This window comes from Molossus molossus, unplaced genomic scaffold (genome assembly GCF_014108415.1).
Source record: "Molossus molossus isolate mMolMol1 unplaced genomic scaffold, mMolMol1.p scaffold_m16_p_6, whole genome shotgun sequence".
Classification (NCBI taxonomy): Eukaryota; Metazoa; Chordata; class Mammalia; order Chiroptera; family Molossidae; genus Molossus; species Molossus molossus.
The window spans coordinates 69,345,345-69,359,822 of record NW_023425399.1 but is presented as its reverse complement, the minus strand read 5'-3'; the positions used below and the strand labels follow the sequence as shown (position 1 = coordinate 69,359,822).

General features: G+C 39.4%; 1 protein-coding gene across 8 annotated transcripts in view; it reads right to left on the bottom strand.

Annotated features, from left to right (window-relative positions):
• Positions 1–14,478, bottom strand: part of DLGAP1 (DLG associated protein 1) — a 329,410-nt gene that overhangs the window by 104,798 nt on the left and 210,134 nt on the right. For 4 of the 8 annotated variants that reach the window (XM_036245131.1, XM_036245133.1, XM_036245134.1 and 1 more), the window contains exon 5: positions 10,486–10,515. The exons of the other annotated variants lie outside the window; for them this stretch is intronic. In XM_036245131.1, coding sequence (XP_036101024.1) covers positions 10,486–10,515 — 30 coding nt within the window. The remainder of the gene's footprint in view (positions 1–10,485; positions 10,516–14,478) is intronic. 8 annotated transcript variants of the gene reach the window in all.

Genomic DNA, 14,478 nt, shown 5'->3' with positions numbered 1-14,478 from the left:
GCCCACGGCCTGTGAAGTTCCGAAGTCACCTGATCACCCCCACAGCAGGATGAGGACGCCAACCACACAGGAAATGACTCGCCCAAGCCTGGCCAATAAGTACAGAGGTGAAACTCACAGCCTCGCCTCCGGGGCCCAGTGCTGCTTCTGTTCAGTGTCCTCAGGAAACTGTCTCCACTAACGCCTGGGTCCCTTTCTTAAACAGGATCACGTAGACCAGTGCCTCCTCACTGTAGATACTCATTCTGGAGTATGTTCACTTATTGGTGCTCCATTGCAATTATCCACAAAAACTCGCCAGCCCCTCCTTCACCCATCTTGTGAGATTGTGCCTGAAAGCATCTGGTGCTCTATGTAAACCTGGAGATTTCACTACGTGCCATCTCCCTTAGACAGTTTATCACAAACTGAAATAAAGCTGCTTTTAGCCCTATCTGGCAACACAGGTCTACTGAAAACGAGGGTAGTATAGTGGGTAACTTCAAGGGTTCAATTATTAGTCAGTCTTGGATTTGGAATTCTATGACTTGAGCTAGGAACTTCTCTAAGCCTTGGTTTCCTTCTTTGTAAATCAGGCGATAACAGTAGCTTCTGTGTTGCTATGAGGTTTTAATGAACAAATGTATGTACTTCCTTTGCTTGCTATGTTACAAACATAAGTGCTCATCAAATGTTAGCTCATGGTATTATTACTAGCTTTCATAGCTTATCAGTAGTATAGTTCTTTGTCCACGCCTTTAAAAGTACACCTAAGAGATAGGCTGGTGGAAATACAAAAGTCATAGGCCCTAAGGAGGAGCATATGGCAATATGTGGTACCCTGGGTCTCTGAGAGACTGTGTGGAGTAGACCTCTGGCCAACCTTAGTGAAACATATAGTGTGAACTGAAATATTTTTGTTATATTTACCACTGAGATTTCAGAGTTGTTTGTTATTATAGCAAAACCTAACCTAATTAATGTAACCTTTGACCTAGCAACTTCACTTCAGACATTAATCCTGAAGACATACTGGATAAAATGAGATGTATACAAAATCGTTTAGTTGCCCTGGCGGGTTTGGTTCAGCAGTTAGAGCATTAGGCCACAGACCAAGGAGTCTCGAGTTTGATTCCAGTTAAGGGCACGTACCTCGGCTGCAGTTCGATCCCCAGCCCTGGTTGGGGTTGGGTGGGAGGCAAGCAATTGATGTGTCTCTCTCACATCCATGTTTCTTTTTCTCTTTCTCCCTCCCTCCCATGCTTTCTGAAAACAAAAAACACCAAAACAAAATCATTTAGTAAAGCATTGCTTAAAATAGCAAAATATCGAGAATAATCTAAATGTGTGGAAAATAGGAAGTTGTTTAAATGATTTGTGATGTATCTATATAATGTAGTCGTAAAATATAACTAGAAAATTTTCTAGGAAAATGTGGAAATATTACCAAGACATTGTTAAATAGAAATATTGTATAAATAGAAGTTATACAATATTGTATATAGTGAATTGTTCTTTGTGTAACAAAGGGGAAAACACATATTCATAATGTATAGATATGCCACAAATATAGATCTATATAGAAGAAAGAAAGTTGACAATGGTGGCTTAAGGGGAATGTGAACTGGGCATGAAGTCAATGCATTATTCCTCCTGTATTTTGATTTTTTGAGCTATGTGAATATTTTTTCATATTAAAAAATAAAATAGATACTAAAAATAAATAAAACCCTTTGCTGGCTACTTATTGCCTATAGAAACCATAAAAATGTATCTTCATTCCCACTTTACGCCTGCCCATTTTCCCCTTTGGGCTCAGTGTTTCAGCTGCATCTGATTCCAGGAGGTGACAGGTGGTTTCCATCCCTCTGTCTTAGAGCTGGCTTCATTCACCCTAGTGAGATGCTCCTCCCTCTCTTCCTCTTTGCCTTCTGCATGTCTTTCAAGACCTAGACATCTTCCCCAGGGCACATTTCTGGACCATCCTGGCAAAGTTCTTAGGCTGATTTCTGTGCTCACACAGCTCCTTTTTCACACTCCTACTGTTGAATTTTTATTAAATTATAATGATCTGCCCAGCCAGTGTGGCTCAGTGGTTGAGCATCGACCCATGCACCAAGAGGTCGCAGGTTCGATTCCTGGTCAGGGCACATGCCCAGGTTGTGGGCCAAATACCCAGTGAGGGGCATATAGGAGGTGGTCAATCGATGTTCTCTCTCATCAATGTTTCTATCTCTCTCTAAAATCAATAAAGAAAAACAATTAAAAACATTATAATGATCTGTTTACATAAAGTCTGCCTTTTCTGGATAGCAGAACTAGGTTAGGTTCATCTTTCTACCCCCCTGGCCAAATATAGGGCATGGCATAGTGTAGGCATTTAATAACTTTATCCATTAATTTTTCTTAAAAAAATAGATTATTAACAATGAAGTAATAAAATATTATGTTTGGAAACAGAGTCTCTGCCTGCTGCCATACTCCTCAAGCAGTCTGAATTCTTCCCCTCGGTGTGCTATGATATTGAAAAGACTGCTATGTTCTAAATAATTCTATGGTGGTATTATCTTTTTAATCCTCACTTGAGGATATGATTTTTTTAAAGTATGTTTTTATTGATTTTAGAGAAAGAGGAAGGGAGAGGGAGAGAGGAACATTGATGTGAGAGAGAACGTCATTCAGTTGTCTCTGGTACGCACCCTGACCAGAAATCAAATCCTCAGGCTAGGTATATGTCCCGACCAGGACTAGAACTTGCAACCTTTTTGTGTACAGGACGACACTCCAACCAACTAAGACATCTGGCCAGGGTATATGGTGGTATTTTTTAAATGTTCTATTTTAAATTTTATGAACATTTGAGAGTAACACTACTCCAAAGCAATATTAAAACAACAACAAAGCACTCCAAACTTCAACCAAATCAATAACCAGGTTTAAAAAAAAAGAGAACAAGTTGAGTAAAGGATATTTGGAAACATGCTGATCACTTACTTAACATGTGATTTTGATTGTATCTACCCCATTGGTTAGATTTCCATAACATTATATGTAATAAAATTATATTTGATTTAGTAAAAGACATTCATATTACTCAGGCACATGATCATTACTCTTAAAAACTCATGGAATAACATCAAACAAAAGTAGTAACATTGATTTTAATAATTGAGTTTTTGAGCCAATGTAATAAAAATAAAAATGATACCAAACAGTATAAACAAACATCTAAAATATATTGAGTGTCTATGTGCCAAACATTTTACTAGGTACTTCAATATGATCTCATTTTATTTAAGTCTCTTAATTGTCTGAAGTGCTAAGTAGCTTTAACCCCACTTTACAGACAAGGAAAATGTGGTTCTGAGAGAGTAATTTGCTTCAGATTATAACAGCCAAGATGTTATGGCTGTAAGGTTTGAACCTAGAAATGCCCTTCTGCTATTCTATGCTTTCTCCCAACAGAGTGTGTTCTAAACTCAGTGTTAGGAGTATATCTGAGGAAGCCATTGATAAAATCAGCAATGAAATTCAGAAGACTTACAAGGAAATTGAACTTGCCTCTGTATCTCCTAACAGGCACTGGTTCAATCAACCTTAACAGAGTTATATCTGGTGGCTTTCTTTTTTCACCCAAGGATACATGTTGGTTAAAACTAGGAAATACCTCAAATTCCATACATTTCTCCAAAACATTTCAGATCCACAAAGCTTTTGGACTGGATTTGATGGTATATTATTGTAAAAATGCTTTGGCTTTTTCCCCGGTGAAACCAAAGTCGTAATGCATGTGTCTCCAAATTAAAGCAGCCAGAGCTTCCACAGAACTGTTGTGTACACAGCTGTGGCGATGGAAGCATCTTAGCTGAATACGAAATACACACAGGATCAATATGAAGTTAATTTTACAGTTAATTTTAATGGGAGTGATGGATAATTTAAGAGGGTGTGATTCCCAGGTTCATACTCCAAATCACAGCAGTAAGTGATTTCAGCAGTTGTCTAAATTATGGTGTGTTCCAAAATTAACAGTAAGGTCAGACTATAATTTTAGATGAAAATGTAAAGGCCATTTTCTAAATTTGGGATTCAGATACCAAAGTGACTTTGCTATCACTATTGAATTGGCCTCGAAGATTGCTAATTAGACCACAGTCCTTAACAGCTGCCTTTTTAGGCAGCTTAATCAGTTTGGTTATTCTTCTAAAATAAAGCTTTGCTTACATTGAAAACTTCCAGTATATTGCTAAAAATAATAACAAACCTATAGACATTAAAATGTACACTCTTAAAAAACAAACAAAAAGAAAATAAGTCAGTGATTAAAACTGGCAGATTTGCCTAGCCAGCGTGGCTCAGTGGTTGAGCGTTGACCCATGCATTTATCTTCAGATGGGGGGAGGAGAGAGAAACATCGATGTGAGAAAGACACATGGACTGGCTTCCACCCACACAACCCTAACCAGGGCCGGGAACAAACTGCAACCGAGGTATGTGCCCTTAGCGGCAACTGAACTCAGAACTCTGGTCTGCGGGCCAAGCTCCAACTGCTGAGCCAAACCGGCCAGGGCAAAACGTTCAAATTCCTGATCATTGTTAACACATGGCATGCTCACAAACACAGTAAATTTATAGTCTACATAAAAATCCATTATTAATATTGATGAAATCAGTTTTTATCTCACACTTTGTGGATACTAGCCGAAAACCTTTCCTATTTTCCTGACCCCAGGACTGGAAGAGCAGGTGAGGGAACATTCCATCTGACAGGAACTGCCCCAGTCGGGGTTGTGCTCCTGGCACTGTTCACTTGGGTAACTGCTCCCAATGCACACAGATGTCAGGGCTCCCAGCGAGGTGATCAGGAACTCGATTCCTTCTAAACTCTCTCGAAGTGGAGAAGCAATGGTTGGTTTATTTTGGTTGTTTGTCTACCGCTTTGCCCCAAGTAAAACTGACTTCACTGGTGTGCTATGATGTAATCCTAGAGGAATGAGCATGTTTGCTAGATCTTTGGACACTGGAAAGAGGGAGGGATGCAGGGAAGTCAGCAGAGAAAGAGGAAAGATAAAGAAGAGAACAAGAGCTTATTGAGCACCTACTGTATTCCGTTCACTTTGTTAACTCAGCTCGTTTAGTCTTACAGGTGCCTTAAGAAACAGAGATCTCCATTTAATTGGTGAGGGCACCAAGGCAAATAGTTGTAACTTGCCCAAATCATCCAGTTTATGGTTGGCTTTCTGCTGCCTGAAGGACCCCCAGCCCCAATTCCTTGTTTTCTATTGCAGAAACAGACAATGTTACTGGAATATAGGAGCAGTAGAGGGAAGGGAGGAAGGGAAAAAAGAAAAACTGGAAAAAAAAAAAAAGAATGTGAGAGAACTCTGAAATGCTGATAATAGTTATTTAAGGTTCATTCTATCTGAGGTGAGGACAATCCTAAGCAAGACCACAAAGTAGGCAAACCTTGACCCATCTTCTTCCAGTTTCTGGGTCACATGGCACCATCTGTGCCATTGCAGGAGGGTCCCAGTTTTAGAAAGCTATTTGGTAAATTATCAACTTAATGCTCATCCCTCAGAGACATTGCTGTCTAATATAAAATTTTTGCTAAAAGTATAATGACAGTTTTCTGCAAAATACAGTTGCGAAGGGAACATTTATTTGCTTAGGAAGATGATCCATCTTTCAGGTTAGCTTTATAAGTAGGTCAGGAATTTTTTTTTATTGCAGAGACAACTTTCTTGAGTTTTGTTTTTAATTTCTACAATATTGCATTTTTAGATTCCTGACACTGTCAATTTTCACTCTGATTTAGGAACAGGGAGGAATTCCTTCCCTGGAGGAAGCCCTTCCTTATCTCTGTAGCAATCTGACTTGAAGGCCTGTAAAGAGGTTTTGCTTTAATTTCAGTAGTAAACATGTGGAAACCTCATTCCAAATTTATTACTAGGAATAGGTCCATTGGATCTCTATTTGTCAGTGGGTTTACCACAGTCTTACTTAAATGAACATATAGCTTTGCTCAAAAAGTAGAAAGACACAGTGACAAAAACAAAATTCACCTGGGGAGGAAATGGCATCAGTCCATTTGAAATACTTTTTAAATGTTAAAATCATTTGGGATTGCTATGAACTGAATGTTTGTGTTCACCAAAATTCATATGTTAAAATCATAACTTCCAAGGTGATGGTATTAGGGGTTGGGGTTTGGGGGAGGTGAATAGGCCATAAGGGTAAAGCCTTTATGAATGAAGACAGTGTCCTTATAAAAGGGACCCTAGAGAGCCCCTCACACCTTCCACCACGTGAGAGCACAGCAAGACGTCGGTATGGTCTGCAACCCAGGAAAGGGTCTTCATCAACCCTCAAATCTGCCATTGAGTAGATCTCGGACTTCCAGCCTCCACAGTTATGAGAAATAAATTTCTGTCATTTAGGAGGCTCAATGTATGGTAATTTGTTATAGCAGACCAAATAGACTAAGACAGGGGTACTTTGAGATTCATTTCATGTCATGTTATGGAAAATAGAATTAAACCAAAGCAAATGGTATCTCAGTCTTCAACACACATGGAAAGTCACAGCAGAGCTTCATCAAGGAAAAGTAGCTCTATTTTTACAGGGTTACAATACAGACACGAAGTTGTGGGTATTTGTGAATTTTGAAAATGGGAGCAAAGATCACATCAAGTTTTCACTTAGTTTATTTTTCCTATACTTGAGCATTTGTTGCAATTCCTGAGTCTGAGGCCATGAAGTCATAGACAACACCATCTCGGATGTGACAACATTCCTAAGTCCTTTGCTCTGATGGCTCATGAACCATTACAAGGGAGAAATAAGACACTTAAAAAATATCTAAATGAAAAGCAGAAAAGGGAAAATAAAAGCTTTACATGCCAGGAGAGCATTTGTTTATGAAATTGAAGCTGTTCACGGAGATGAGGTTTTGCTGTTGACACTCACCAGTTTCACCTGTAGTGCTAACTAACCCCCAGCATCCCCACCAAGAGGCACTGAAAGCCAGCAATGGACTGGAGAATCATCTAGTCTACATGATTTTGTTCCTAGAGGCTCATCTGTTAAAAAAAAAAAACCCTTCATTCCCTCATATAGGCTTTGAAAGGAATGTGATGTCATTTTGATATTTTGGAATCTCGCCTACCTACAAGGCATAAACAAATCACCTTTGAGGCAAGTCCCATCAGGGAACACACCCTACTTATCAGCTGTAAACACCTGTCGTCAGCCTCCAGTTGTCTCATCTTGTCCTTTCAGACTTGCCGCCTCCCTGCCCAAATGTTTCCCACTCCCCACATGTCTGAACACATCTCCTGTGCTGGATAAAGAGCTTCTGGTTGGGGCTGGACCCTCCCTCCCTGGAAAGAAATGGCTGCCTTCGGAGTAGCAGAGCGATTCTAAATAGGCATTATTCAGCTATTCTGTGACCCCTGTTCCCATTTTTCCTTGATTAGGCTGGTACACTAGTCCTACTTGTGGTCATATGTGTCCCTCCCCACTCCCTCACCCCCTGCACCTTGCTTCAGTTTCAAGAGAAAAAGCCCTTTTAAGAGGAATTTTTAGAAGATTCTATCATGAAATTCTTGTTACGGTTTTTCTCCTCTTGCCATTGCCCTTATTATCTCCCCCTTCCCCCAGTTTGCTGTCTGGACGTTTCTCTCTTACACCAATTTTCTCAGAGTTTGGGGTTATCAATCTAAAATTCGATTCCAGGATTCATCACTGTTATCAATAAAACGTTGTAGTTATTTCTTTCAAGCTTGTTTTTTCTCATTCAAATATTTCTTTATTTCAAATCACTTAAAGCATTGATGTGTTTTTCTGTTTAACTATAATTTTAAATCTTTAAAATGTGAAAGGACAATTCACTTTAACCTTACCATTAATGTGATAAAGCTTTTTTCTTTCTGTTGAATTTAAAAGCTTACACGAAGCTGCAAAATGCTGAAGGGGGCACCCCTGCTTCAGAAAAAGAGAAAGAACAAAACCGCATGACAAAATTACTTGGTAGGAAGTGGCAAATGGAATCATGTTGATTTTCTCTTATGACTTTGACAATTGTTTTTTTATTCTTAAAGAGAATAGAAAAGGAAAAGATAACGTACCTAAAATATTAATACTATTTTCAGAGTTCTAAAATAAGCCAGAACAGAGTCATTTTTGAAGAGAAGAAAGAAGGTTTCAAGTCTGGCAGTGGGTCCCCTCCACTGAGTTGTATGTTCCTTGACATGATAAGCTGTATGAAGTTGTCTTGAGTTCATTCCACAGATGGAAAATAACAAGTACAGGAATTAGCTAAATATTCACAAGAACTACCATCTGAGGTTTGATTTTGAATCAAGAGGTAGTGTCTGACACACATTTTGCTGAGCATGCTTGTCAAAAAAAAAAAATCTCACATCCCAGATGCACCAGGAATGCATGCACTGAGCACACCTACACACCGCCCAACAACGGCATCCCAGGCAGCCTCTGCAACACACATGTTCTAACACAGGTACAACAGAGCATGCTCCCAAGCCTTCAAGGTTCTACAGCCCCCAGCCAATCAGCTGCCAAAAAGATGCTCAAGTAGCAATTGAAGTGGGCCTGGCCTCTAGTATCCATGGCCACTCCGGGTAACGAGGAGGCTGCCAACAAAGCCCCAGGCAGTCAGTCTGCTTCACTCTTATAGTTCCCTGGAGACCACAAATCTGTTTGGGGGGTTCAGATAGGCCATGCTACCCAGTAGTGACAGTAGTTTCTAGCAAAATGATGAACAGAACACTGGTTCTAGCAGAATAACAGTTTTTACATTATCTAATGTTCTCTCAGCTTTCTAAAAAATTTATTTTGTTTTTCTACCTTCTTGTTGTAAGTGAAATACCGTGCTTAAGCCAAGCAAGCAATGTAAAGCTTTGACTTCAAAGCCGTTTCTTGATAAAACATCAAACAGTCCAGAGTGAACCAACTGTTATCTGGAACTCTACAGATAATTAACTGAAAGTCAGCGCCCACTTGCCATGGGAGTTTCTGTAGGCGAGGTCTTTCTCGAGGTCCTGCTTGCTTCTGTTGCCATTTCTCCTGTTGTTGGGCAGGGAGAGGCAAGCAGGGGACTGTGTATTCCTGCTTAGCCTCACAGAGGCCTGAAACATTCACCGTGCCCTCTTCCGCTCCTTGAGGCCACACCATTGTGCTCCGCCCTCGGTCTGGAGACTCATTGCCTGCACCTTCTGGTCCTTCCCTTACTTTAGAGGAGCAGCATACCTTTGCCAGGAATGTCAGAAATATTACCTTTGAAACTTTGTTTTGAAAAAAAAACAAATGATGATACTAAATCTACAGGAGGCACAGTCTCCCACTATGGATCTGCCAGTCCCATGGCTACATTACTGAGCCACTTCTTCATCCTCCAGCCTTCACACTCCAGCCCTTCCAATCAAGCGGATGGTCTCACCACTCCAACCCCCCTTGCATTTTCCCACTACCCACCTGCATGCATTACCCATTCAGCAAGCCACAGCTCCCTTTAAAAGTGGAGACTCACCTTAAACCATTGTGCTTAAACCCTACCACCTCTTCCAGGGAGCCTCCCCTGATTAAGTTGGGATGAAGAAACCTCCGAAGCATGACTGACAAACTCCCAATAGATGAGAACACACACACATCCCAAAGCAACACAGAAACTCACAAAAAGAGAAAATTACACACTCACTACTTTCAGATTGTATGCTTCTATGAGGGTAAGGGAATAAACTTTATGCCAATGACCAATTAATCATTTCAAACAACGAAGTATTTTAAATATTCTCGGGGGTTACTCAGCAAAACACTGCTATATATTCTCGTCCCCACTGATTCTCCTCTTTCTTTAAATCCCTCTTTCTATTCTTCTCAGGTTCTTGAATGCACAACTAAAGAGAACTGATGCTTACCCGATGTGGATGATATGGAAAACACTAGAGGAAGCTGGTCCTTGAAATCCCTCCTGGGTGGTGACTGCTTGGGAAGAACCTGCTCTTGAACTTGGCAAATGCCTGAGCCTCTTAATTTTCTCATTAGGAAGCCTTGATGACTCCAGGCTTATATATTCTTGGGCAAACATGTCTACTGCGATGGCATAAGGGGCCTCTAGCAAAGGCCCTGCTGAAAGACTGGGGCAAGGCTCCTGATAAGACTCAATGTCCAGCCTCAAATAAGGCCTTTGGAGAGAAAGGGAATCCCTACAGAGCACTGGATCTGAGGCAATCACATCAAAAAACGGAAACAGACATGTGCGCTTGTAAATGCTACTCTCTCGCGTCAGCGTTAATGCCCCTTCTGGAGGGTGGAGAGACTTGTGGCAGAACATGACCAGAATGAGGAGGAACACAGATGGAATGGCAAGAGCTGGCAGTTCAAACATGGCACCAGACACCACTGCCACGGAAGCTTTCTAGCTACAAAGCCACGCTATGCAAACTTTAAGCAAAACATTACTGATTTTGTGGTTGTAAAACGTACCTTCAACTGCAGAACTCAGTTTTATGACACCTTGAATAAAAACAAAAAATGGCAGTTATATAATGGACCGGAAGTATCTTTTCCAATCTTCTCATAACAAACACATGCTTCAGATTTGGACTTTTTTGCTGGCATTTTGATAATTTAAGTAAACAAATGTCGACTTCAAGAGCTAAGAAATTTTCAGTCCTTGATTAGACATTATGGGTGTCTTCATTTCCCCAGGAAAATCATTCGAGGGAGTTTTTCACTAAATGGATCTGACATGTTTTTGGATGAAACAAAGGCCAAGTCTGTCTGACTATTTTTGTGTATGAATCACACTGGGTAATGGATTGATAAAACTTCACACAACAGGACACCAGTGTCTAGTACTTGCTATTTATTACTGTGTATAGAGATCATTTGATACATGTTGGAACAGGGTTTCTATTGAAATATGTAACAGGTTGTTAAAAACCATGCTGTGATCTGGCAACTTCCTTCTTTGGGTGACTGGGCTGCAGGCTGTTTTCTGGTCTGATAGCTCAGCATTCACGCTCCCTGCAGGTCCGACGGTGAAAGGCTAGTTGAACATGCCGATTGTTCATGAAGCAAGTGCACATTTCTCTTGGCTGTGCCATTTTGGTGAATTCAGTGGTGAAAATGCTAAGCTAAAATCAATTGAACTTGCTTCAATAATTTGATTAAAACAGTATTTTTTTTGTTTTGTTAAGGCATTGTTTTAAATAAATAATTTCCCCCAAACTCTCTGTGATAGCCACAATACTTTAGGCTGAGCAAAAATGTCTACAGTTTCATTTGGTTGATATTCTGGTTCTCTTTGAAGCTGGAGGAGTTTCAAATTAATAATCGAAACAAGCCCGGCCAGTGTGACTCAGTGGTTGAGTGTTGACCCATGAACCAAGAGGTTGCTGGTTCGATTCTCAGTCAGGGCACATGTCCAGGTTGTAGGCCCAATCCCCAGTGGAGGGCATGCAGAAGGTAGCCAATCGATGTTCTTTCCCATCGATGTTTCCATTGCTCTCTCCCTTTCCCTTCCTCTCTCTCTAAAATCAATAAAATAAGCAAATAAGTAAATAAACAAACAAATAAATAAAAAAAAATGGAAACAAAACAGGTAAACCAAATGGGTACCAGTATGAACACACTCTGATTTTAACAGATTATATTCACAAAAAAGACAAATCTACTCTCTGTTATAACTTTCTAAAAGAGCTATTTTCAAGTTACCTGTTGAATTTCATGTTTCCCGCAGAAGCAGGAGTGTCTGCTCAGTGTTTAACAAGGGACTATTTATTACAAATTTTGCTAATATGAATGATGTGTAGTACACAATCTACAAATAATCATAGAATATACAGTACTCTTTATTGCAAGTTCTATCATAGCCAATTGATTCTCATACAATACTTCTGTTGATTTTGGCCAAACACGTATATACACAACCAGTACATCAACCAAAATTTGACAAAATCATGCATTGAGTAGCATCCCAACTGCTCTTTTCCCAATAAATTTATTATCATTACATCTTTTATGCAACCTACTGTTAAACTATTTTTCAGTTTTATACAAGTTATTGTCATTAAAGTAAAACTCTTTCAACAGCAACACTGTGCAAGTACTCCCACCATGACCTATTTCAAGTTACCAGCTTGATGTCACTGAATGTGGCTTTGGGAAGAGATGGACAATAGCAACATCATTGTGTAGTATTTCACAATACAAGTATAGTAGCTATAAACAACCTCAAGAGTATAGATAGCAAAATATGGTCAAGTAATTAGGATAAAAAGATTTTTAGGTATTTATTGCCTTTGTTGTTGTTTTTTTATCCTCACCTGAGGACATTTCTGCATTTATCTTCAGATAGAGCGGGAGGGAGAGAGAGGAAGAGAGAGCAAGAAACATTGATGTGCGAGAGACACATCGACTGGTTGCCCCCCACACAACTGGGGCTGGGGACAAACTTCAACCAAGGTATATGCCCTTAGCAGGAACCGAACCTGGGTCTCTCTGGTCCGCAGGCCGACACTTTAACCACTGAGCCAAACCGGCCAGGGCTATTGCCTTTGTTTTTAATATAATTTATTTAATTGTAAATTTAAGTAATTTAATTTGTAATAAAGGCTGTGTTTAATAATGGACTCACAAAATTTCTGAAAATTAACAACTGGTTCTTGCAAGCGGATCTGAACCAAGTCTAGCACAGCATTATCTTAACTGATATTTCTTTCCATTCAGGCCCAGAAAAGAAAATCTTAATCTTCAAAATACTTTCTGAGATATTCACAAAAGGAATTATAATTTAGTTGAACAAGCTGAATGTGAGTAAGCTTAACATTTACTATTTTTTTTTGCCAGTAATTTCAAAACCTTTTAAATCTGTATACTATGTAAAGATCACCTTGGAAAAAACAGTCATTGATAATCAACTAAGAACACAACCAAAATGGGCTTGGCATCCTTTTGATCAGGCGACTATGCCAAGAGGTATGAGTCATTGGCTTATTAAACAATGATCCTGTTTTTTTTAAACTGTAGAATCTTTATATAGGAAACCAGGTCAGAATGTTGACTTTTTTTAAGCCATATTTATTTTTGTGTTTAACCATGTTGTCAGCAGTAGTTATTTAAATGAAAGGACAACAAGACACTCCAATCAGTGTGTAGAAATAGGCTCTATGTAAGTAAAACAAAGATATCTAAACAAATGCTTATAAGAGATGTGGGTGGTGGTAGACCAGAGCCCAGTAACACATTTATTGAATAGGGGAAAAGATAAGTTAAAACACAAATAAAAGTCTGACTTCAGAACTTTAATTATAAAGATTATTTTAATAAAAACTTTACTGATTCACTAGCTCCAAATGGACTATTCTTTTTTTTTTTTTTTATTTTTATCCTCACTCGAGGACATTTTTTGATATTTTGTTCAGATAGAGTGGGAGGGGGAGAGAGAGAGAGAGAAACTTCAATGTGAAAGGGACACATCCAGTGGTTGCCATCCACACAACCCAACCAGGGCTGGGGACAAACTGCAACCAAAGCACGCATCCTTAGCGGGAACCGAACCCGGATCTCTCTGGACTGCAGGCCGACGTTCTAACCGCTGAGCCAAACCAGCCAGGGATATTCTTATTTTTTTAAACGTCAAATCAAGCTTTTCCTTAGAGTAGAATAGACATTTATATTATAAGTAACTATGTTATAAAGAAAATCAAGAAGTAGCTAAATCTAATTGGATAGCCAATAGTAACATTCTACAAAAAAACTGTAGAATGAGGGGAAATAGATATTTTATCTTAAAACAGGAATATTTGAAAATATTTGAAAGTTTAGAAAATGATTGATGTTGATGCTGAAAAGTTACATGTAGCACTGCTGACTTCCAGGACACACAATAGACATTATCTGGTGACTGGTTGACATTGAATTGCCTGGAACTCAGGGTAAACCATAACATACATATATGTATATATACACAATAGGTTCTACCTCCCCACCCCACATTTAATTCTTCATAGTCTGCAGAAATGTTTGAAAAATAGTAAAAGAGAGGGAGAGAGAGAGAGAGAGAGAGAGAGAGAGAGAGAGAGAGAGAGAAGGAAAAGAAAACCAACAGTCTTCCCTCAACTCAATATCCTTAGTGTAGTAAAATTCCTAATCTTGTGGGTGATTCATTCAGATGATGTCCATTGTCTTCCTACAAGTCAGAGCCAATCACTAACCAGATATGCTTTCTGCAGCAGTTCTTGAATTCCAAAATTACTCCACCCTCTTTCCTACCACTCTCACCTACTGATTAATTTCAACTGATCTAAAAGAATTCTTAGGAGAAAGGGTCAGGTTAAAGTGTGAATGGCTAGGGCTCATAAAAACCCTTCAGTGATACCTCATAGTTGAAATACTAATCAAAATTTTAACCCTGGCCATCAAGGTCCTATGTGATACATCCCTGCTTATTTTCCTATTTATTCTACTTCATCT